Here is a 25,444-nt window from a genome sequence, read left to right on the forward strand (position 1 = left end):
CGCGCTCTCTCGCTCTCTCTCGCTCTCTCTCGCTCTCTCTCGCTCTCTCTCGCTCTCTCTCTCTCCCCCCTCCCCCCTCCCTCTCTCTCTCCCTCTCCCTCTCCCTCTCCCTCTCCCTCTCTCTCTCTCTCTCTCTCTCTCTCTCTCTCTCTCTCTCTCTCTCTCTCTCTCTATCTGGTTCGTCTCAAAATGTTTTAATTATACCGCAATTAAAAACAAATTTTATTAGTTGCCATATCCATTAGTCCCTTCCAAGGATTTTTCTAGTATTGCCTTTACTTTGAAATGCAGCAAACTTTAACAAAAGCAGTAGAAGAATTTTTATGTGTAAAGAATGTTATATTTTATTGTAAAGTATGCTACATTTTTAAAATAAAAAATTCTCGTATATTAACAAGGTTATGAAGAAACAGAGAAATTATAGTCTAAATTTCTTGGAAAATGAAAAGAACGAATATTTTTACTCAAGCAATAACAAAAATATTTTCTTATAAGGCCCTATTAATATTGCCTTATAAGGACCTATTAAATCATTTGTTACACACATCTTGTCTTTCTATCCCTACTGCGGCCCGATTAAAGGTAAAGAAAAATAATCAGATCCTTGCCAGAGCCCTATTAATTTTTCTACTCGCGGGGAGTCGCGATAAGAGGAGAGAAGCTCGCTGCTCGCGAGAGAGCGCGAGAGAATGAAAATTTTGCCGCCTGCCCGGCGCAACTCTCGTTCTCTCAGCGGCCAGGAATGTCCCCGCTACGCCTGGCCGTCCCTTCGGATTCCGTCGCAAGGGCGGAAAATTTGCGAGGCGCTTTTCCCGAGAGAAGCCGAGAGACGACTCGACGGCGCGCTCGCTCGGCGAAGACTCGATATCGAATTTTCCCGCTACATAACACACGCGGGATGAATTCACGGTGTCGCGTCGCGTCGTTTCGCTCCACGTACGCCGACCAATAAATATTTAACGCGCGTCTAATGTACCGGGTGTACCGACAGTCGTTCCTCGGCCGCGGCTCCTTCGATCGCCGCACCCTCACGACTCTCTTTCTCGTCCGCGAGAACTTTGACGCATCTCGTCTTTTTCCTTCGTGCGCGATTCTCTCCCTCCCGTCTCTCGGCGGGATCCAGCGGAATCAATAGGCGAAAGGCCCGCTTCTTCCGCGCGATGCTTTTACCGCGCGAGCACAATCGCGTTCGTTCCTCGCGATTTGTATCGCTCACGCGGAAAACGCGTCCAGACAGCGCGAGTGCCGTGATCGACGATGCGGCCCTCCGCGCGCGCAGACAAAAAGTATAGCGGGAGTCGTAAGCCCGCTTCGTCGATACAGAAAGCTCGCAGGAACGTATCCTCGCGTGTTCCGCGGCGCATCCTTCACTCGCGCTATTATGCCCGGCATTGTTCGCGCTCGCGCGGTAACTTTCGTCCGAGGTGATTCTCAGCCAGATGCGAATTCCCATTTCGGCGGCCTGGCCCGCGACGTGCCGCGGACGGGCGTCGAAAGTGCTGCCCTTCCGAAGGATTTCAATGCGATCGCGTGTCGGCAGCGAATCCTGCCGACTATTTTTGCTCGCGATTAAACGATCCATTTGTTCGCCCGGACGAGTCGCCGTGGAAGACGCGCGAGTCGATCAGCGGCGACTTCTTCGCGGCTGTCAAGTCGCGTCAATATAAAAAGTATCCGTGAGAAATGGACGACTTCTTCGCGGAGAGGGCCGGCATCAATCACGTCGACTCACGCCCGATGTTCCTGGCTAGCCTTCGATCCTGTGATAATCCTGACGGATATTCTCCGCCAGCCACGATCCTCCCTCGTCCGCGCCGACCGCGAAGACGCGTCGGATTAGGCGACGGGCAAATTTGTGTCCGCTTGCCGAAACCGGCGACGGAGACGTGATCGTCTCGTCGAAACAACCGGAATAACAGCGCGAGTTCTTCAGGATCCTCACGAGCGACGAGGAAGAGAGAGAGAGAGAGAGAGAGAGAGAGAGAGAGAGAGAGAGAGAGAGAGAGAGAGAGAGAGAGAGAGAGAGAGTCTTTCGCCCTCGAGGCCGCGAGGTCATTAATCTTCGGCAGCTTTTCACTTATTAACCGGCGGGTCGGCCTTCTGTTTTACACAGAACGAGAGAGAGGGGGAGAGAGTTTCCGGTATCTTGGTGAATTATGACTGATTGATAACCGATCAGACCTGACGCACACGCGCGTGCATGAAGCGCGGCTTTGCTCGACTCCTCGCCCGAGGTGAGACGATGAGAGAGAGAGCCTTCCGCCGTCGAGCTCGCGAGACTTGTTTCTTCACGTAGTACTTGCATTTTCATCTGTTTGTTTATCCGCGGGGAAAGCACTGTAGAGAGGAGCGAGGAAGAATACAAAAGTACGGGGCGGCGCTGGGAATTGCAAATCAAGCGGGAAGACTGATTAGTAGTTTTTCCTATCGGGTGTCGCTCGGAACTGCTGAGAGAAGATGAAAGGAAACCGCGCGGAAATACAAAGCTCCCGCGCTTGGAAGGTGGTCGTCCCTTTGCTGCAACGCGCTAAATTTCGAGATTAACCCCCGAAGGCCTCCTTATGAGTAAAACTTCACCCTCCCCCCCCGCCCGCCGTGCGGATTTTTGATCTCATTAAAAAACGCAACCGCGCTGAGAATATTAATTTTGTATTTCTTCTGTTAGTAGCGGCAACATTAGAGATGTGCGAACTATTCGAATTCGAATCGAATCGAATCTAATATAATTCTATTCGATTCGAATCTGAATCCTGATGATTCGAATCCAAATAATTCGAAAATTTCGAATAGCGAATCAAATACATTAGCGTTTGCGCACATGAACTAACAAAACTGGGCTTGCATGTGAACCCTTAACTTATAATTAACTTAACCTATAATTAATAACTTAATTATAAATTACTTTAAATATTTAAATATATATTTTACTTTAAGATGATGTTACAATATCAATATTCCCTTTCATATTAAAATATCTGCTATCATTATTCGCATGTTTAGTAGTCATATTAAATTTTTTAATGATTCGATTCAATTTCATTCGATTCGATTCGAATTCTAACGAAATTTCATTGATTCGATTCGATTCGAATTCGAATTTAAAAAATGAGATTCGATTCGATTCGACATAAAAATTCTTGATTCGCACATCTCTAGGCAACATTATAATGAAACAAATCGCCGCTCGTCGCATATGCTTTGCTACAAACAATAACGAGAAAAGTTAGCTCGGGCTGGTGTTTGGCGGCAGTTCTTAAGGGTTGGTCGAGATTCAGACAGAATCACAAACTTCGAGACGTCTGACGATTTCGACGTCGAAGAGAGCCGTCAGAGTCGCGCGATGACACTTTTATTCAAGCATTTACGGCGGGTTATTTTCGGCTCGTGTCAAAGTGTGTCGACCCCGCGAATAAGACGAGCAAGCGAGTAAGCGCGGGGGAGTGAATAAATAAATTTACACGTGTCGCGACGACACTCGACGCGAAGACACTCGCGTCCCGGTAAGAACCGGCTCGAACTGCGCGGGAAGTTATGCATAAACCATATTGTTACAACCTCGCAGCCCCCTGAATACGTTACGCCGAACACGTACTATTCCCCTTCCTCCCTCTGCCGCCCCCTCCCCCATGCGCCTAATTTTCCACGCTGATTATAACCAGTCCGCTCCGCGGCTTTGAATATTCATTGTGCGATTCTGACAGTTCTCTTTGACACCGAAATCTCTTTGCGCGCACAGATGGGGTGCGAGGAGCGGCGAGGGGAGGGAGTGATGGAAGGGGATCGACGTGTTTTCGCGGTTCATTCATAATACAAATTCACGTCGTACGCGACTTCCCTCTGTATTTCCGCTGATTCATAATCTCGTGGCGTCCCTCAAGCATCGATGGAAAATTCGGCAACTTCCCCTCCCTCCCTCCACCCCCGTGTGTACCGGAGAACGTAAATGCGTGCATATGCATGAGAGAGCGAACGAGCCGCGGAAATTGCAGCTGATTGCGTCCCCGACGCAAGAGATACTACAAATGCACGCGACTCGAATTTCGAGCTGTTTGATTCTTCGCCGACTTACTCACCGCGCGATGAATATTCCTTCGCGCGCGCGAGCGGCCGATTCTCTTCCTTGTTTCCTTCTGATTTTTTTATCGTCGTGCGCGCCGCTGCGCTCGCGAGCGTGTCGCGCGCGACGAATTTCGCTGGAGACTACCGCGATCTCATCGACGATCCGCTCGTTTTGATAACGCGATTCAATTTCTCGGACAAAGGAAACGCGCCTCTGCAGCGTATACAAATACATCCCCGTAAGTCCCGGCACTCCCCTTATCGGGGAGAGACTTCTTTTTCGCGAGGGGAGAGACTCCGCGCTCTCGAGTTTGCCCCGTCTGAGTGAGCAAACGAATTTACGTGCTTCTTACTTTGAATCCGCGTCTTCACTTTCGTCCGGCGGCGAACAATGCGGCCGAGTCGCCGTCGATTAAGACGGTAGGACATGATTGGCTCCCGTCGTTGAATCAGGGTTGTTAGTCGTGTGCAAAAGTTTTGGCCCTTTTCTTCAGCCCTCTAATGGAATTATTTTTAATTGAAATATATTATGTTTTTGCAAGGTTGGTATATTGAACCTTACAAAATATTTCAATTTAAAATAACTACACTAGAGAGCTGGAAAAAGGACTAAAACTCTTGCACACATCCAATGCAATGGCCGAAGTGGAATCGGTTCTCCAGCAGGAAGCGGTTCATCCAAAAGAAAATAATAATTTCAAAACAAGCGGAATCATCTAAATTTTAGAGGATTTTATTCTTACATATGACCTCAAGAGGATTCCTCTGAGATTGAGAGGAAAATTAATTGATACAAGAGGAAACCTCTTGAAATAAGAGGAAAACAGTTAGAATAATATCTAATAAACTTTAGACGAACGGCTCGCTTTAATCGCTTTATCGGAAGAGGAATCCTTTTCCTGTGAAAGGCTTCGCTTAGAACATGAGACTATGGGAAATCACTTTACAAATAGAATACTTCTTTTTTGGGTGTTCGTAAGTACAGATTAATCACGATCTTCCTCGTCTTTTTTCTCCAGACGGACTACAATCGACACCTGGAACAGCTGTACGAGCGCGTGGCGAGTCTTCTCATCAACAGCCTACGAGCAAGGATAACCGTGGATAAATTGGAGCAGGTAGCCGAGCTCCATGAACGTCTGGAGCACGTGCGGCGCTTGTTCGGTAAGTAGACGAAATGTTATCCCACCGCCGAATCCCACAGTGACGAATTTTCATAAAATGCTGGCCAAAACTGTAAAATTGTTTTTATTAGTGTCCAAATTAGAACTCAAAGATTTCTAAGGTCACGAATTATGAATCGATGTGTAAATTATGAAAAATTACATAAGACCGAATATAACGGGACGATATTTTAAAACTTTATTATACATAGAACAAACATGTCTTGCAATTTGATTGCACTAAAACTGCACATTAACGTAGATAATCAGATGTCTATTTTTCTTGATTAACAAAATATCAAGATTTTTTAGATTATAATAAATACAATTAAATATAATTAAATATTCTAACACATAGCTATGATATCAACTTGACGTTGATATGACTGTGCTAAAAAGAAAATATTAATATAATATAATTGCAGTCAGCGATTTTTCGGAAACAATATCTAATTTAATTGAAATTTTTTTATCAAATTTTAAATTATAAAAAAATTAGTCACAACAGATACATTTGTCTTTTTTGGGTTTAAAGTATTAGACTTGAAAGAAAAGTTATATAGGCTTGAAACTCTAACCTTTGTACACCTCTTTTATACGCAATCGCAAATATTCGCAAACTTTATGTCATTTGATAAGATACTAAATATACCATGCTTACAGCTTGACAGGATTGCGCTGAATAAGCAACTATAATAGTACATTTAGAAAAAATTGTATAGCAAATTCTACATCTTAGATTACATGACTCTAAAAATTTTATAATTATCAGAATAAGAAGAATGGATGATATAACATATTCTACTAACCTTCAGAAATCGAATGCATATTTTGGTATATATTTTGAGAACGTATTTCTATGCGTCTTTTTAATCTGATGCTGTCACAGCGAGTAAACGAGCAACGTTAAAAACATGGAACATCAGAAACACGCTACGGGCCATTCCGAGGCAGGAGAACGATGGGAATTATATCATAATATTGCAAAAATATTGGACTTTTGACCAAACATATGGTACAAAACTTGGGAAGAAAGCTTTTATTTTTTAGATTTTGGCCATACTTTTAAGAAATTTCGCCACTGTGCGCCGACCGGCACTTTCTCTCCCGAGAGAAAGCGAGAGAAAGAGAGAGAGAGAGAGGGTAGATGGTGACGATTTTCTTGAATCGGATAATAATAAAATCTTACGACTTGCCGTCTGTTTGCGGTCACCAGACGAGAACGTGGCCGGCAGGACAATGGCCGCAGAAATCCAGCAGTTCCTGCACAGGGTTGAAGAACTGTCGAACCTGGCAGCGACGTTGAGCACCTGGGAGCCCAGCCTCGAGCCGGAACTGCGGGACATCCAGTCCAGGTTGAGCAATTTGTCGGACCTCGTGAAGCAGGACAAGTGCCTGAATGCCGGCGGCAAGTTTGAATGGGTAGACAGCGTGCTGGTGAAGGTACACTCAATGAACTCTTGCAGCTTTTCCAGAGATATTTCTTTTTTTTTTCTCTTTCCACCTCCACGACGAGGTCGAACTACTCGCTCAAACTTCATTCATATTTTGCATACCGCGAGCGATGAACGCGTCGCGCAACGCTCGGAGCGTCGCCTCATTCCACCTCGATATTTCAGCCTTGACGCGCGATGATGTAGGTGCTGCAGAACTTTTAACATCGTCAAAAATTGCGGCCACCCGGGAACTTTCGGAAACGCTCTCGAAGCCGCTCCGCTCGCACGCGTCGCATGAGATCTTCATATTTCACGCGTCCGTCCTCTTTTTCTCTCGGCCGCCGCACCGCGCCGCGCTGCCACTCCCAAAAATGTTTTCCCCGTTTAAGAGTAAATTCCACTCGCGCGTAATTGCGCAAAAAACTTGTCTATTTGCCGTGTACATTCAAGAAAGAATTATGCATGGACATGAAGCCGCTCGCATCGCACTCGTTTGCGCGGCGTTCATATTTTCATACTTGTCGCGCTCGTTTTTTTCCTTTCTCACTCGTCGTGCTCGAACATCTTTTCCCTCTTAAAAATAGATTAAACCTGCGTGTAATTGTTTAAGAAATTTATATCTCCCCCTATTTGCTCTATACGCGTTCACGAAAAAATTATGCAGAGACACGAAACCTCTCCACTCGCGCGCGCGCGTTTTCTCCCTCGCTTTGTCGTCGTTGAAAAGAAAAAAGAAATTCGTCTTGTTCAGAAACAAGACTATAATTGTCCGATGATGTTATCGCGACTCAGACGTAGGATGACTCGTGCGATGTCGTTATCTAAACGCTGTCCCTTGCAAGCTCTCTCCGTTGCCTTTTCAGTGCCTGCAGGATGGCACTTGGCTGCTCATCGACCAGGTTAATCTATGCAGCCCGGCTGTATTAGACAGACTTAATGGACTGTTAGAGCCGAACGGTGTCCTCAGTATCGGTGAGCGAGGCGTCGACGACCACGGCAACGTCATCACCGTCAGGCCTCACGCAAACTTCCGACTGTTCCTGACCATGGACCCGCGGTACGGCGAGATCTCCAGGTAATCTTTTTGTGCGATCGACTCCCCAGCGGCTGCTAACGACGTGTCCTGCTACAACGAACGATAATTTCAGGGCGATGCGCAACCGAGGCGTCGAGATTTACATGCTCGGGCCGAACGAGAAGGTCGACCACGACGCGATCGACCTCAGGTCGCTGCTGTTCAATGCCGGGATCATGAGCGAGGGATGCCGGGACACGCTGCTCACGATCCACGACAGGATGTCGCAGGAGACGCTCGCAATGGACCGTCTCAACGTGATTGACTTGCTGCACGTCGCGTTCCTGATGAGGCAGCGGGTGCTCCGTGGGTTCTCGAAGGTGCGATCAATAGAGAACGCGTGCCACAACGTCTACATGAAGGCCAGGCCTACGCGGCACCGGGAGCACCTGTTCTCCGTCGTCAGGGAGGTAATCTACCTACAGCAGATGTTCTACAACGACGACACCTTGCCGATTGACATGGACGCCGCCACGTGGAGCGTGAGGAATCTGCAGGACAATCCGGCGCTCACCGTCATCAGGCAGCAAGGCTTGCTGCTGAAAGTGGCCTTCAGGATGTATCACCGGTCGCTCAAAACGGCAGTCACGTCGACGACCAAGCCGTTGAACGTCTTCTGCGGTCTCCAAGAAGGTGGCGAGGTGTTGGATGTGGACATTAGGGACATTTTGGCCCACCTCTTGTTGAACTTTTATGAACAGTCGTCGCGGGACGACGCGCCGCTGAGGAAGACCTGGCTGTCGAAGATGCTGCCGAGCAATAAGACGACCGACGAATTCAAGGAGGACAGCGCGATGATGGCGGAAGAAATCGCGGCTTTTCACTTCGGATCTGACAATACGAGCGACTCGTTGCCCTGGGATCGATGGTGGCTCACGGGAAGAGCGGTCGAAGACGAGGGTGCCGACAACGACGTGAACAAGCTGATGCTCTTGTTGTACGCAAGCACGGCATTTCGGGGAAGCTCGATGCCGGACGTGAAGAAGCAGAAGAACGTGATATCCGTCAGGCAGTACTCTAGTATCGTATGTCAAGGTAAGCTTCCTCATCTTTTTTTTCATCCCCTTGCAATAGTTTGCATCGCCGGCCGGTCGTCACTTTGCCAGAGATGACGACCAAACCTCTGAAATAATCTTGAAGTTCTCTCTGGCGTTTGTTGTTCGTTGACTCTGATTTCTTGCCGAGACTCAACGGCCCTGATAGATTAGAAGAGCTTACGGGAATCTTTCACTCACAGGCAAGCTGCAGTCGCAGTTGACGAACCAACCGCTCATCACACACTTTGTGGAGTTCCTTTGGCGCATGAAGTTGTGCATCAACACGATCCTGCGCGACGCTAGCATGAATGTAAACCTGGACAAATACGTCGAGTTGAGGAATCACCTCACGTGGTACACGAGATTCGAAAGACTGGGCGAGATCACGCTGGTGGAAAAGACGAAAAAGTCCAAGAACATGTTCATCAATCCGAAGCAGACCTCCATGCTGCTGAGGGTGCACTACAAGTGGCTGCTAAAGTTCCTGCGCGAGCTGCGCTCGGTACTGATCAACTCTGGGTCGTGCGAGACCATCGACCAAATCCGCTCGTTGACGAACTTAACGGACCAACTGAACCGTCAACTCAAGTTAGACTACGACCCCGTCTACAAGATCTCTAAGAGAATCAAGAGATACCTGACCCTTCCGCCTCCTCACTCCTCGAACACCAGTGTAAACGTGTACTCGGAGCTTGAACAGGTGACGAAGGACCTCGAGGCAAGGCACCAGGTGGTCAGCACTCTCAGGCAAAAGCTGAAGATCGTGTCCGTGCAACTAAAGGACGTTCCGACGATGAGACGTCAGACCATCTCCCTGTGGAGCGACGTTCACTCCGGGAAGGCGGTCGACGAGGACACCTTGCTCGATGTGCTGACGGTGAAGCGGTTCTGCGACAACAGTCACATCCGTCTGCAAACTACCGCGGAGATCGAGAGCGTCCGCGGCCAAATGAACTCGCTGCCAGCCGGGGAAATGGCTCAGTTGAACGCGAGGACGCAGCTGTGGCCGATCTACGAATACATGTTTTTCTCGCTCGTCTCTTCGTTACAGAGGAAGTTGTGTCTGCAGGAGGCGATCTCCTCCACCAGCAATGTCGAGCAATGTCTCGCGAGGTACGCGGATGTAGCCAGCATACCGTGCGACCTGATAGGCCTGTTGAGCGCGATGATTCAGCCGGAGATCGAGCAGAGGCAGAAGACGATGCTATTGCCGCAACTGTTCCATCAGCTCGCGCAGTTCATCCGGCGATCTTACGCCGTCGAGAACTCGAGCCTGCTCCTGCAGTGGCGCGGTGTGACGGAGCAGGACGACGTGGAGGAGGACTTGTCGATTGCCTACGCCGCGTCTAAGGTACGTCACTGTCTCGCAGGATTTTCCTGGAGAACTCGTGCGGGATCTTTCCGGAGAAGCCCGGCTGTTTGGCTTGTTGCGAGTTTGCAGGAATTTTCGCCGGGAGCTTTCGAGACCGATACTTTTGTACTCGAGCATGACTTCACTCGGCAATGTATCGATCGTTTCCTCCTTTTCCGACGGCAGAATGTCGTTGGGAGAAAACGAGGATAATAGAATTGCGACTACGGGGTACATCGGCTTTGGCTTCTTCGTAAGAATCCCTGCAAACTTGTATTCGGGTCGAGCAAACGAACGAACCTTCCGCCCTCTCGGGGAAGCATTTTTATTGCATTTGGTAGCCATTAATACAATCGATGCTGCAGTATTTCAGATATATATATAGTCGACGTTGCAATATTTCGAAAAAGTGTAGTCGGTATTGCGATTATTCAAGTATGCTCGCGAGATGCGCAATTGTTCCTCGGGAAATCGCCGTGGAAGGGCATTAATACGGAGGTATCGGAAAGGTATCAACTCGCACTCTCGCTTGTTGACAGATGGAGGGCCACTCCAACGGGCCGATCCTGCTGAACCTGATACTGCGCCTGATGCTGAGCAAACGCGACTGCCAGAGGAAGAAGAACGTCCTTTCGGCGGTCGCGCTCGGGACGTACGCCGCGCAGACGAGTCAGCTGCAGCTGCTGAACGAGATCTTGTGGCGCAACTGTGTCTCCCTGACGCACAACTCGGCCGGCGACGACCTGGCGACGCTGAAGTATCACTCGCGTTTGTACCTGTCCGCGTTCGATCAGATGAACAGGGAGCACGACGTGGCCCACCTAGTTAGGACCGCCCTGGCGAAGCGGGGTGAAAACCACGACACCGATGTGGAAATCCGGAATTTCAACTGCTTCGGGAAGATAGAAGAGCTGCGCAGCGCGTACGACGAGATTGAGAAGCTCGACGAGAAGGACGCCGGGCGATACGAGAACATCCTCCGGTGCGGGAGAACTTGGATGTTGCTCGGTTACGTGCAATTCTCGCTTTTCGGCAACTTCGAGCCGATCGATCCGGTGCACAAGGTGGAACTGAAGCTCAAGTACCTGCAGGAGGACATCGCCGACTGCGAGAGGATGCTGTACACCGCGACGTTGCAGAGCCGCGTTCTAGGTGTGAACGTGCTCGTCCACCCGCGATTCGCGGCCACGAGGAGCCGTAGACAGCTGTTGCTGAAGACTCGCGAGCAGCTCGCTTGTCTGCAGGCCTTCAGACCGCCGTCCGTCGACTTCGCCTCGTTGAGCAACGTCTGCAGGCAGTTCCGAGACAACGTGGGCACCTACGAGCTGCTAGAGAAGCACATGAACAACCTGTATTCAATCGCCATGGAGATGGGTATCAGCCACCATGAGGCTGACCCGAGTGTCTATACTCGCGATCAGTCGATGTTCGCACGGGCGAAGGTTGTTCTGCAGGAAGCGCAAGTCTGGAACTCGTCGGTGCAAAGCTTCGCCGTGCGGCTGGAGACGAAATATCTAGTTGCGTATCCGGACATAATCCTGCCGCTGTTGACAGGCCTGTCGCAGCTGAGGCACGGTGTGTGTATGCTCATCGACGAAACTCGACGACTGTTGTGGTTGCACGAGGGCGAACTGGCCGATCTCGATTCTCAGATACACAACCTGATCCGTTTCCCAACGATCGGCCCGGGCCAAGAGAGCCTCCTGGAGCTGAGCGATCTGTGCGCCTCGAAGAACACGCGGCTTCTGGTCGACAAGAGCTCCAGCTTGGACGCGTTCGTCAGGATGCAGGAGCAATTCCTCATGCTCAAGTCGGGCTTGCAGGAGCTGCACAACCACGCGATCCTCAGCGGAGGCTTGAGCAAGTCGCTATGGCGGCACGTGGACGACCTGCTGCAGCAGATAGTTTTGGTCTGGCAGCAGCAGCAGCTGGAGAAAGAGAAACTGGCCGCCGAGAAGGAAAGTCTTTACAAGAACAAGGCCGAGAATCTCGGCGGCGGCCTGACGGAAGAGCAGGAGCTCGCCCTGGAGATTCGCCAGCTGTTCCCGACGCATCGCGACAGCGACTTCCGCGACATAGAGGACGAGCCTAGCCTCGAGCGGAGGAACGCGTCGCCTGAGTCGAAGGCAGTCGACAACTTGAGCGGCCTCATCAGCGAGCGCGACATCCTGGAGGTCCAGCGGATCCATTCGGACATGCTGACGACTCTCGTCGCGACCAAGTGGACCTGCAACGACGCCACCCCGGCGACCTCGGCGAATTACGTCGAGCCGCTGATCCAGAGATACGACACGGTGCACAGCATGCTCGACAACGTACTGCCGGCCTTGAGCAAGGGACTCTCGATCAAGCTGCACACCAGTTTGAACCTGTTGGTCGCCTTGCGGCTGCAGACCAGCCAGGAGAGCGGCTCCGAGCCCGCCGGCGACTTTTACAAGGACAGCAACGTCGAGGAAGTGAAACAGTGTCTGCCCGTGTGCGAAGCGATCCTGAAGCGCGTCCACCAGTTGCTGCAGGATTGGCCGGCTCACCCCACTCTAACATCGATACAGTCTATAATCGAGAGAATCTACTCGTTCCCAATCATCTCAGCCGTGTCCAGGTTCCTCACGGGTCTGGAGCTGCTGCTCGTCAAAATGCACCAGTGGGAGGAGAACGCTCACAGCAGCGTGAGCATGGCAGAGCAGATGTCGATGTTGACGCAGCAGATAATATCGTGGAGGAAGCTAGAGCTATCCAGTTGGAAGAGCTGCCTGGACGCGACGTTCAACGACCTCAAGTCGAGCGCGTCCAAGTGGTGGTTCTTCTTGTACGTGTTAGTGGAGAGTTACGTGAACCCGGCTCACACCTCTGCGGGAGAAACGAACAACGAGCCCATCAGCAGGCAAAAATTGGTGGAGTCGTTGGAGCTTTTCATGCAGGAGTCGTCCCTCGTCGAATTTGAGCCGCGACTGAAGCTTCTCCTGACGTTCCACTATCACGCGTGTCACTTTAAGGATAGCGAACGCAAGGACGAACTCGTGACCGTGCTATGGAACATGTACAAGTGTTACGAGCAATTCGTCGGCGACGTAGCGGCGAGGATCGCCGCGCAGAAGGCTCCCATCGAGAAGAAGCTGCGGGACTTTGTCAAGATCGCCCGATGGAACGACATCAGCTACTGGGCGGTGAAGGAGACGGTCGAAAAGACGCATCGCACCCTGCACAAGTTTGTGAAGGACTTCCGGAACGTCCTCAAACAGAATGTAGCTTCCTGCCTGATCGTGCGATCAGGATCATACAGCGCAGAGATCAACAAGGGCATCTGGGACGATCAGGAACACCGCAAGTACTCGATAAATCCCGTAGACTTCGCAGTGGCGAAGCCTTCGCAGCTCATAAAAGCGAAAATGTCGTACTGGCCGTACGACCTGCACATCAATATGATTTCGAAAGTGGAGGCGCTACAACTCAAGGCCACGAAGCTGTGCAAGGAAATAATTCTGATGAGTTCTTACCCGTGCGCACGGGCGGACGTCGAGAACTTCATCGAAGACTTCCTGAAGCAGAGCGCGCGTCTTCGGGACATGGAGGTGAACCGCAGCTTGCCCAAGGCCAAGCAGAAGTCTCAGGCAAAGAGTATCCTGCAGCAGAAGAGGACGGCGTTGGCCAACTACTTCAAAGAGCTGACTCACATGGGCGTGTCTTACCGCATCGGCGTGCTGAAGTTGAAGAACAACGCGGACTACGTGATGGACTTGACGGTGCCGCCCTTGGATCTGGCTGTGATCGAGCAGTACTTTAAGCTGAAGATCATCGACCGACACTTGCTGACGCAGTGGCGCGGCTGCGACAAGTACTACTACAAGTCCCTTACCAGACTGCACGCTTTGAACGCGATGCTCAACAGCAGCCAGACCGACCTGGGACCGCAGAATATGGAGCGTTGCCGAGGTTACTCCGCGCACATGATGCTGATGGCGCACCGTCAGAAGACGATGATCACCCGGTCGTTCAAGTACTTCTCGTATCTCCGCTCGTCGCTCTCCAATCTGTCCGAGAGCAGCGAGGAGGATCTGAACGCGACGAAGCAACATGCCGGCCGAGAGTGCGCTACGAGGCTGAAGATGTTGCTGGTAACCTTGAAGGCTGGGTTCGAGCAGCTGCTGGTGTACCTGCAGTGCTGCCCGACGACGGACGAGCACCGAGCCGCGCTCACGTTGAATGCGGACGCGTTGCCCATCATCGCCGCATGCCAGGACGGCGAGGTCTACGCGAACGTGAACAGCCTGCTGAAGGAATGCTTGAACTCGGTCAAGGTTACCGCGACTCGCTTCCGCGACCTGTTTGTACCGCTGGAAGTGATGGCGAGCGATCCTGAGCTCATCGCGTTCTTGAGCTCGAGACATTTGGAGTTTCTGAAGCAATGTCGCTCCACGATGGAGAAGCTAAGAGCGCGGTGCGGCAAATTGAGAGGGTTGTTTGAGACTGCGGACGTTGCGCATCCCATCCTGGAGAACGTGGCGTTCTTGGACGAGAAGATGGAGGACTTCGTGCGCGGACTCGACGAGTTGGAGCGTCCACGAGAAGCCGCGGAACTCGAGGATAAAAAGTGGCCGTGGGATTGCAACAGCGACGTTTGGTCCTATAAATCTGACCTGGAGCAGTTGATGGAGACGACGTTGCTCGTTGTGCAGAAGAAATACCACGTCGTTTTGTACGAAACCACCATATCGAAGTGGGAGAACGTGGGAAACAATGACGACGCAAGCGAAGAAATGATCGAGAAGGGTAGATTGAAGAAGACGCTCGTCGACGCTCTCGAGATGGACGTGAAAGAACTGCAGCTGCTTAAGATATCTGAGTTATTCAGCAGTCTCTTGTCGATGATACATAAGCTCGAGCCGCAATTGGCGAATCATTGCATCAGGTGAGAGTTGTCGACATATGTGGAAACTTGAAGTACTCTAAGAGGCCTGTTCGTTGTCGAAAAACTCCTAGAGCTGGTTGTTCCAACTTCTTGATAAGTGAACTGATAGTTAAATCATATGTTTCTCTTTATTTTTCCCTTAATTTAGACAAAGACAGACGTATGATTTAACTATCAGTTAACTCACCAAGGAATTGGAACAACCTGCCCCTCTAAACTCAATTGATTGTATACTAACGAAATTATCCTTGATAACGAAAACTAATTGGAAGTTATCCTTGATTTATTTGTGACACTTTGTAATTTGTTGAAATTTTTTGCACAACATTTTCTGCATATCTTTTTTAAAACCTCTGCAAGTGGTACAATTTTGGCAACAAGTTTCGCGAATTGTTTACTGTGTTTCCTTTATCGTGCCGATGTGATTAATCTAGCAATAAGCAATAAGAGCAATAAGAGCAAGCAAGTAATCTAGCACAAGCAATAAGAGGATAAAAATAAAATACAAACAATTTGTATAAATACTTGTTTAGTTAGTATAAAAGACTAAGAAAGATAATTTTTAATCAAGAAAATAAACATTGAAATTACAAAAATATAATATTTTTGTTTTTAGAATCTTAATTCTAAGCAATTCATTAAAATCACAGCTTATATGAAAAACTAAAAAAATTTTTTACTTATAAAGATAAATATTAAAATTACTTATTAAAATAATTGCTCAATTAGTTACATGCATTTTTATATAAAGTTTATTTTATATTTAAAAGTTGAATTTTTATATTTATAAAATCATTGTCACAACTTAAAATTACAGAAATAAAATATTTTTATTTTTAAAAACTTTGTTATAAAAAATAATAAATAAAAACTTGTTTTTTTTTTTTTTTAATTAAAACAGAAAATAAATGTAAGTAGCACAAAGGAAAGAAAATAAACTGCTTTATATAGATATTCAGAGATTAGTAAAACTTATCAACGTTGTCGTAATTTCCAGACTACTCCTCAGGTGTTCACCGCTGCTGGAGCAGTACATCCTGTTTGTTCAGTTTTACCTGAACGAGCAAGTAGCGTCGTTTCGTGTCACGTGCAAAATGCTGTACCTGCAGTTGAACGTCTTCTTGGATCTGGCAGCGAACGGTTTCTGCGTGCCGAAGGACTTGGATCTCGAGGAAGGCAAGACTGACGAGTCAGGCGAGAATACTGGCAAGGGTGGGATGGGTTTGGCCGACGGCGAAGGCACGAAAGACGTCTCCGACAAGATAGAGTCCGAGGACCAGCTGGAGGATGCGAGACCTGCTGATCAAGAACAAGAGAAGCAGGACGACAAGGAGTGCAAGGAGGAAGAAAAAGGTATCGACATGTCCGAGGACTTTGATAGCAAGCCTCAGGATATGGAGAAAGGTGACGACGACGACGAGAGTGACGATGAGAGTGACAATGACGACCTGCAGAACGAAATGATGGATGAGATAGAGAACGATGACGAGATACTCAATGAGAGGATCTGGGGTGACGATAAAGAGGAATCGGCTGAGAAAGACAACCAGCAAAAGGACGAGGGCAAAGAAGGAAAGGGCGAACAAACCGGCGAGAAGGAAATGGGCGCGAAAGACGACAAGTCAAGGCAGAACAACGAGGACGACCGCGATGCTGATTGCGACGAAGATGAACGACAGGAAGAGAAGAAGGAGATCAACGAAATGAACGAGCCGGAGGTAGACGAAGATCAGATTGACCCGTATCACGGACAGCACCAACCCGAACCGGAACCGGAGCCGTTTGACTTACCGGATGATTTAAATTTGGACGAAGAAGACGCCAAGGAGGAGAATGACGCTAATGAAGAAAATCCGTTCGACATCGATGCGATGAAGGATGTCAAACCGCCACCGGAGAGAATGGACCTCGAGGAAGAGGCCGAGAAGAACGAAGAGACCGATCCGGGTGAGGACGCCAGTGAGGACGAGGACGAGGACGAGGACGGCAAGAATGTGAACAAGGAAGGTCAGCAAGAAGAGACGGAGGATCCGGAAGCTGACAAAGAGGAGACCGGACAAGACAACAAGGACGGCGCGGAGGCCCCGCAGGAAGACGACGAGGACAAGAAGGACCAGGAGGAAGAAACGAAAGAGGAGAAGGCAGCACCGAGTGCGGACGACGCGAGCACTCAAATGGACACTGCCGAGCAGGTCGAGCAGACGAAGGAAGGCTCGCGGGACGCGGTAGCACAAGCACATAGCAACGAAGACCAGCAAGAAGCGTCAGCGGAGAACAGCCAAGAGGAGAAGGACGACAAGGGCACTGGCCAGTCGCAGTCGACTCAGCAGCAGGAGAGCGGCCACTCGGGCTCTTCCAAGCAACAGGTAGCCCCGATCTCGCAGAGGGACTCGGCGGAGCCGATGAAGAAAAGGAAGAACCTGGGACAGAGCAACGAGGACCACAGTCTCTCGGACGATATCTCGCGGACGCCGAAGAAGTTGAAGGTAATCTACACGCCGGACCAAGTGTCGACCAACGAGAAACAAGACGAGACCGAGGGTGAGGTTGACGACGGCAACAAAGCCGAGATGTACCAGCATGTCAAGGATTCCGAGGCATTCGACGACTACACGATGGACGCCGCGACGGAGGACCAAGCGAAGCAGCAGGCTCTCAAAGCCCGGGAAGACGAGGAGAATCGCGAGGAGCAAGAAGACGACATGGACGTGGAGATGCACCAAGACGAAGAGGATATCATAGAGGCCGAAGTGGCCGAGCAACGGCCCGAGAAAGTGCGCCAAGCCACAGAGGACAAACGCAAGGATGCGAAGCAACGTGAAGGAAACAACGAGGAGGAGAGCAATCAGACGGACACGGAGTTGGAAGGGGAAACGGTGGCTACGATGACGGTGCAGAGAGGCAACGAGTCCATGTTCTATACGAAGATGGCGAACTGGGTGGATAACGAGCTCAGCTCCGGTCACGAAGAGAGAAAGCGATTCGAAGTGGAGAAGATGCTGGGCGAATGGAAGCAGAAGCCAACGACGGAGGAAGCAGCGGCCGCGTGGAACTGTCTGTCTTCGGTCACGGACACAGCCGCCAGAGACTTGTCGGAGAAGCTGAGGCTGGTACTGGAGCCTACGCAAGCGTCGAGGCTGAAGGGCGACTACAAGACTGGCAAACGCATCAACATGAGGAAGATCATCCCTTATATAGCCAGTCAATTCCGCAAAGACAAGATCTGGCTGAGGCGCACGAAGCCGTCGAAACGCGACTACCGCATTGTTCTGGCGCTCGACGATTCCAAGAGCATGGCAAGTAACCATGCTCAAGAGATGGCCTTCGAGTCCTTGTCGCTGATCTGTAAAGCCTTGACGTACTTGGAAGTAGGGCAACTCGGCGTCGTAAGCTTCGGAGAGCAAGTACAGATGTTGCACCCTTTGGGAGAAACTTTCACCGAGCAAAGTGGGTCCAGGTACGTTTTCCTCTATTGCTATTTCAAGTCCTAATTGAAACGTGTAGTTGAGTCTTAGACATATGAATCACAAGTGATTCATATCATTTCATCCAACAGCACGAATGCTCAAATGGTCGTTTCTATTTACAGGCTGATACAAGAGATGAGATTCGACCAGAAGAGCACCAAGTTTGCGGAAGTGGTAGACTTTACTGTAGATATGTTTGAAAGTCGACACACCACATCCGACAACGCCAAACTGATGATAATATTATCGGATGGCATGGGAATATTCTCTGTCGGAATAAACCAAGTAACTCGCGCCGTGAGGAGAGCTCGATTGGCCAACATCTTCACGGTGTTTATAATACTTGACAATCCATTAAACAAGGTAATTATATCTCTAGGATACCACGCGTTACTAATAATGACATGTTGCAATATTCCTCACTTGGCTTAATCAAGTATCGGTGAGAATTAATCGATCTCTTTGTTCCTTCCAGCACTCCATACTGGATATTCGTGAGCCCGTGTTCAACGGAAATAAATTGGTGGAATTCCGCTCGTGCATGGATGACTTTCCATTCCCGTTTTACATGAATGTCCGAGATATAAACACATTGCCGAGTGTCCTGAGCGACGCTCTGCGGCAATGGTTTGAAGTTGTCGGAAAGACCGACACTTCATAAATTTTACCAAATTTAGGACAAATGTGTATACAACATATGTATATACAATATATGTATATACATATATATATAGGAAATATGTATATATAAAAAATAATGCAATACATGAAATATGTCAAATACAGAATGAAAGAAGTGTTGTTTATTATCAATTATATAAAGTTAATTAATTAATTCCTTCCTAATATTAATTAATAGTTCGTAGCATCGATCAATAGTTCCTTTACGCTCATTGGTTACATTCCGATATCACCACGACTTCTCCCTTGCTAAATATCAGAATTCACGGTAAAAAACATAAATACATTTCAGTAACTCTAAATTATAATCACTGCACTTGTGGTACCAATTCACTTACGGCTCATCTTATGTCACATCGAGCTAGATTATATCGCGATTATTAAAAGGGTTAAACTGTAGTTAAACATTTTGTTGTTTATAACTAAAACCTACTTTACTTTTACTTATATATATGTATATATATATATATAGAGCAAACTATTCATCCTTTCAAGAATATACTATATATAATATATATTAAAATTTCTATTGCTTCTTATAGTATAATTTTATAATATAATTAATTATACATGACACTATATATACTATAACACTGCGCATGTATATATATATATATATGCATATATATATATATATCCTTACATGTAGAACAGGACAGCATTCATTTTTGTAATTAATTTTCAATTTTCCAATATTTAAAAAGTAATTTGAGAATTTATAAGGAGCAGCGACAAACTTCTCAAGGTAATTCGTGAACTCCAAAGAACTCTCCGGGAAAAGCAACCAACAGAAACATATTTAAATAATAATTTTATCTCTGTATTATACGAGAGATAAGATATACGACCAGAAGAGTACCAAGTTTGCGGAAGTGGTGGACTTTACAGTAGACACGTCTGAGAATCAATACACCACATCCGATAACGCCAAACTGATGATATTATCGGATGAGGATATTCTCGGTCGGAATACGACAAGTAACTCGCGCCGTGAGGAGAACTAGACTGGCCAACATCTTCACGCTGTTTATAATACTTGATAATTCATCAAATAAGGTAATTATATCCTTAAGATACTACGCGTTGCTAATTATAACATGTTGCGATATTCCTCACTCGGCTTAATTACGTATCGGCGAGAATTAATCTATCTGTTCTTTCCAGCACTCCATACTGGAGTGCTCCATTCGTGAACCCGTGTTTGACGGAAATAAATTGGTGGAATTCCGCTCGTGCATGGATGACTTTCCATTCCCATTTTACATGAATGTCCGAGACAAACACACAGTGTTAGCGACGCTCTGCGGCAATGGTTTGAGGTTATTGGAAAGACCGACATTTCATAAAAATCAAATTCGGAACACATGTATATATACACATATATACAAGAAATGTGTATATATAAGAAATAACATAATAAATGAAACATGCCAAATACAAAATGAAAGAAGTGTTGTTTAATTAAGTGCCGGACAATTGATCGTTTCAACTGCACAGTTTCAAGTTTGGCTTTGTATTAAAAATGAACTTATTGTGATTTATGTAGCACAATACGAATATGAAAGCTGTCCCGTCCTGACGTACAGATATCAGTGAAAGTACAGCGAAAATACTACAACAAAGATTCAACCACTTCAGACATGAAAATCATTCCGACACATTTTATTATATAAACCTCCCTTATTAATTCAATCCTATTCTCTAACAAGCTGCATTAGAACGTGAACATTTCAAGTGTTTTGTACTAAGCTCAGCCAACTTCTGCCGTCTTCGTTGATGGATGGAAATCTGATCTGCACCAAACGCACGTTCTTATCATCCATGTCTTTATATTCCGTAGTGGCAGGTACGACTATCGTCTGAGCCTCCTCGGTCTCGTTATAATTGTATACCTCCTCGACATGTTCCACAATATCAGTGTCGTTTTTAACTCCAATATCGTTCTCCGTGAAATCCATCTGGAGAAAGTCACATGATAATTCAAGTATGACGGAAGGCTCCTAACTGACTAACTTCTCGCAACGTATCACCATCGCTGATCACGTCGAGCCGTTTAAAAAGATCTACTCATCCATACCTGAGACTCGACGACCAGGTGATCCACTTCCGTGTCTACATTTTCTTCCGCGGGTATATTCAATACTCCCTCCTCCGTGTATATCGGATCTTCTTCTTCTTGATGTATGATTACATGATCCTTCAACTCGGTCACGTACAAGCTGGCTTCCAACTGAATAGACAGTAACCAACGTTGTTAGTGAAATAAAATAGCGCGTTTCTTTCTCCGCGTCGTATGTAAAGGTGAAAACTAACGTTTACCTGTTCCTGGTCAGTTTCCTCCATCAACACTTCGTTGGTAGCGTTGGTCGGAATCGTTATAACTTGATTCTCTTCCTCAGTCGTCGTCAGTCGTGGCTGATTCACGACTATGGTGTCGTTTAGGTGGTTCTGAATAACCGACAATACGCGATGCATCAATGTTACCGAAAACCTTGCCGTACGATCACCAACATCACCGTAAAAGCTTCTCGTGCATTACCTGAGCTTGCATATGCGCATACAGCAGCGGTTTCCTCATGAAGCCCACGCCGCACACCAGACACTCGTATGGCTTTTTGTCGCTGTGTATAAACCTATGCGCATTTCTGTTGTCCCTGCTGTTGAACGCTTTACCGCATACCTGGAAGAACGAAGTGCGTTTGCGCCCGGTTAGAGTGAGGCGACATTGGAAGCGAAAGGTGGAGGAGCGGTAGCCGGAAGAAACGTTTGAGACGTTTGACACGCACCTCGCAATGAAATGGTTTCTCGCCTGTATGTATACGCATATGTTTCTTGAAGTGCTCAGGGTATACAAACATGGCTGAACACAACTCGCACTTGTACGGTCTTTCACCGGTATGCGCCGCTTTGATATGGTAATCTAAAAGTCTTCTCCTCTTGAAGCCTTTACCACACTCGTCGCATTTGTAACGCTTGTCGTTGTAGTGCGTCGCCCGCTTGTGGGACTGAAGGTTCGATCTTTGGCTGGGGACAAAGGCGAGTTCGCGCGATTAACGCAGAGAATCGGAGCAGCGGTGAAGCGCGCAAAAGCTACGAGATCCTCTGCGAATATTCACCTGAACGTCGATCCGCAAAACTCGCACTGATACGGCTTCTCGCCCGTATGGACGCGCTCGTGATCGCGTATCTCTGCTTTGCGAGCGAACGCCTTGCCGCATATTCTACATTTGAAAGGCTTGTACCCAGAATGTACGATGTTGTGAACCTCCAAGCTGTACGGAGAACCAAAGGCCTTGCCTGTAACGAAACGATGCTATGACGAGACAGTTACGAGCATTGTTGGCGTCTCACCGCATTGTTGGCACACGTGTCCCTTCACGCCGTTGTGCGTCTCCTCGTGTCGATTAAGATTTTGCTGGCTCAGAAATGTTTTGTTACACAAATTACACTGAAACGGACGCGGCCGCACGTCGTGCGTCTTCGCGTGCGCTTTGTACGTATACTTGGACGCAAAGTCCTTGCCGCAAATTTCACAAGAGTACGGCCGTGCGCCTGTGTGCACGTTAATGTGCTCGTTCAGCAGGTTCTTCGAGCTAAACAGTAAAGTTCATCCGTTAAATACATCCCTACTCCCCCGCGAATTTTACAGTTACTCTCAACTTGCCTGTATTTCTTGCCGCACGTCTCGCAGGTCCACGATTTCACCTGTGGATAATGTATCCTTTTGTGAATCCGGAATAATCGCAGGTTGCTGAATATCCGGTTACAAATCTCGCACTGAAAGTCACCCTCTTCCTTCGCCACATGATCATCGAGATGCGCGGACAGCTCGTTCCTTTTTCGAAAATCTTGCCCACACACGTCGCAAATATACAAACGAGTCTCGTGCACGTTTTTCATGTGCATTATAACCGTCTTTGCATCCCCCGTCATCTTGTTCTCCTTTTCCAAGCATATCAGACAACTGTACATGGAACCATCTCTAATTACAATCTGAAAGAGAAAGAGAAATATCCATGTATTATGATTCCGCTGGGCTACGCAGCTGGCCAGTCGCTACGATACTTCTTTCATGTACGCACTTGGTCCATATTTTCTAATTTTACATCTTCTTTACTCTTTTTCACTTTCGTCCTAGAGCTGTTGCCAATGTCATTTTTTGTTTCATTCAGTTCCTCAGCGTCAACTGGAGCATTCTCAGTGTTAAGCATGGATTCTTCTTCTTCCTCCTCCTCCTCCTCTTCCTCCTCCTCCTCCTCCTCCTCCTCCTCTTCTTCTTCTTCTCCTTGCGCATCATCCTCCATTATATAGTCCTTATTTTCTTCTATATCCTATTAGAATTCAACATGTTACCTTATTATATGTACGCTAATTATTCAATTCTTATAAAATTTTATAAGATTTCATACCTCCACTATGGTACTTTGACTTTCTGTATTGTCTGCGTAGTCATGTTCATTATATTCTGTTTCGTTTTGAAACTCAGAAAATCCCCTCGTCTTCTTGTAAGTCTTAAATAGATTAGTCTTAATTTTTGCTAAAGTATCCTGAAGTTCATCATACTAAAACAATACAGTAAAGGTAGTTGGATTTTTTAGTGGAAAAACTCTATCACAAAAGATACTTGTGCTTTACCTCATTGCAAAGTTTGTAACATTTTTTACAAATCACAAAGGAAAGTACAGAGTCCTCACTGATATCAATCTCCAAGATAACTGCTATAATATCAATCAGCAGCTTCCCAGAGTCAGTGGTGGTGTTGAAGATGCGTACACTGTTTCTAGTGGACACGCCAACTTTGTTGTCGCAGATCAAACAGTGATTGCAATCTTTATCAGAATCGGCCGTCATTGTCCCTGCTGCGAACAAAAGGTAACATTTCATTCAAAAGGAAGCAAGCATGTAGCGCAACAATTTACAATGTACAGGGCAGGTTGTTGCAACTTTTTGGCAAGTTAACAGATAATTAAATCATATGTCTGTCTTTGAATTGAAGGAAAAACAAGGATGAACATATGATTTAACTATCCAGTCAACTTACCAAGGAATTGAAGCAACCGACCCACAGACAGACATGTCGTTGAGACTCAACAACGGTACTACAAGCTTGCGAGCTTCTGATAAGCTCACAAGCCCGCGACAGTCGTGCCTGAAGAACGCGGAAGGTTCTCTGCAGTTATAATCGCCAATTAACGACGCGTCGGCAGCGATCGCCGGGACGATCTCTTGTCGCATCGCTCAGCGAGCTTAGCGCTAAATATGGCCGTACAAGCTTCCACGGATTTCTTCACCCATTTTCGCTCCTTCATTTCCGCATTTAGCGCCGAGGCCCGGCGCGGCTCGCACGGCGTTGGTACCGCTCGTTCAATCGAGCTGCGGCTGTTTCGCGCTAAACGTGGCCGTCCGTTTCTCTCGAGCCATATTTATGTCCAATGAGTGACCTTCACGAGTGTCACCGCGCGAAGGAAACTCAAGCTCGACGCCGGACGGTCACGTTCAAATCACGACAGGCGAAACCGTGTTGTCAACCGTCGCCGTAAACACGCTCGCCACAACGCGAGCGAGTTCCCGACGAGAGAAACACAACACGGCTGGCGGCACACGAGAGCGCATACGGACAGACAGATAACAATGACGAGACAACAGGCAAAAAGTTGCCAACACTGACTTGAAATTTTCGTTCCCCGGTACGGGCGATTGGTAGCGATCGTGAAGTAGCAATCGAACGGTCCCAACGGCGACGTTCAGGTCCGCATCACAGCGACCGGCCGTCGTCGAGCGGAAACGCTGAGAATCCTATTCCGGAGAGAAAATGGCGACGCGTTGTCGACCGTGCTTGCACGTTCTCACACGTCCCGTTCGTTTTCACAGTTGAACGACAGACGGGATAGAGGAGATCCGGAGAAACGTCGCATCCGCGCGTCGCGCGCCCTCTGCCGAAGATGCGTCGCGACCGACAGCCGGCCGAGATTTTCCCGCGCGATGCACGTGCGTCGGGATCGAGTCTCGAATCGATCTCGCCGCTCGGAACCTCGAGATGGCTTTTTCTACTCTTGTTTTTTTTCAACAGCACTTTGACCCTCGACCATACCCTTGCGCGCCGAGAGTTCATGGCAATTCTCATCGAGCTCGTTGAGGCGATCGAACGGGGACAAGATTGATCTGTTTTTACCAGATGGAATTTGAAGAATGATGCATAACGTAACATAGATGTACATACACGTTAAATAAACTTACGTGTTATTTGTAAATTATTAACTTTGCTC

At 47.8% G+C, this 25,444-nt stretch overlaps 2 protein-coding genes across 5 annotated transcripts in view; one reads left to right on the top strand and one right to left on the bottom strand.

The window, feature by feature from the left end:
• LOC105184141 (midasin) overlaps positions 1-19,699 on the top strand; it is a 130,455-nt gene extending 110,756 nt beyond the window's left edge. Inside the window, exons 16-24 of the mRNA XM_011142720.2 lie at positions 5,079-5,223; positions 6,439-6,665; positions 7,522-7,733; positions 7,807-8,768; positions 8,971-10,121; positions 10,661-15,030; positions 16,028-18,487; positions 18,620-18,860; positions 18,973-19,699. Of these exons, the coding sequence (XP_011141022.2) occupies positions 5,079-5,223; positions 6,439-6,665; positions 7,522-7,733; positions 7,807-8,768; positions 8,971-10,121; positions 10,661-15,030; positions 16,028-18,487; positions 18,620-18,860; positions 18,973-19,158 (9,954 nt within the window). The 3' untranslated portion in view covers positions 19,159-19,699. The remainder of the gene's footprint in view (positions 1-5,078; positions 5,224-6,438; positions 6,666-7,521; positions 7,734-7,806; positions 8,769-8,970; positions 10,122-10,660; positions 15,031-16,027; positions 18,488-18,619; positions 18,861-18,972) is intronic.
• A 71-nt stretch (positions 19,700-19,770) lies between these two features.
• On the bottom strand, positions 19,771-25,096 carry LOC105184140 (zinc finger protein 431). Of its 4 annotated transcripts, none has more exons than XM_025307042.1 (12): positions 24,847-25,096; positions 23,814-24,034; positions 23,588-23,740; positions 23,261-23,509; positions 22,843-23,171; positions 22,530-22,771; positions 22,295-22,475; positions 21,965-22,202; positions 21,718-21,858; positions 21,492-21,626; positions 21,256-21,408; positions 19,771-21,136 (listed from the first exon to the last, which is right to left on the bottom strand). In XM_025307042.1, exons 2-12 carry the CDS (start codon positions 24,027-24,029, stop codon positions 20,909-20,911), a joined length of 2,265 nt encoding a protein of 754 aa, XP_025162827.1. In that variant the 5' UTR covers positions 24,030-24,034; positions 24,847-25,096; the 3' UTR covers positions 19,771-20,908. The 4 variants fall into 4 exon arrangements, with proteins under 4 accessions (XP_025162827.1, XP_011141019.2, XP_011141020.2 ...); XM_011142717.3 differs by having other exon boundaries at positions 19,772-21,136; positions 23,814-24,037; XM_011142718.3 differs by lacking the exon at positions 24,847-25,096 and adding an exon at positions 24,220-24,840 and having other exon boundaries at positions 19,772-21,136; positions 23,814-24,037.
• Positions 25,097-25,444: the final 348 nt, after the last annotated feature.

This window comes from Harpegnathos saltator, unplaced genomic scaffold (assembly GCF_003227715.2).
Source record: "Harpegnathos saltator strain DR-91 unplaced genomic scaffold, Hsal_v8.6 scaffold83, whole genome shotgun sequence".
NCBI classification, from domain to species: Eukaryota; Metazoa; Arthropoda; class Insecta; order Hymenoptera; family Formicidae; genus Harpegnathos; species Harpegnathos saltator.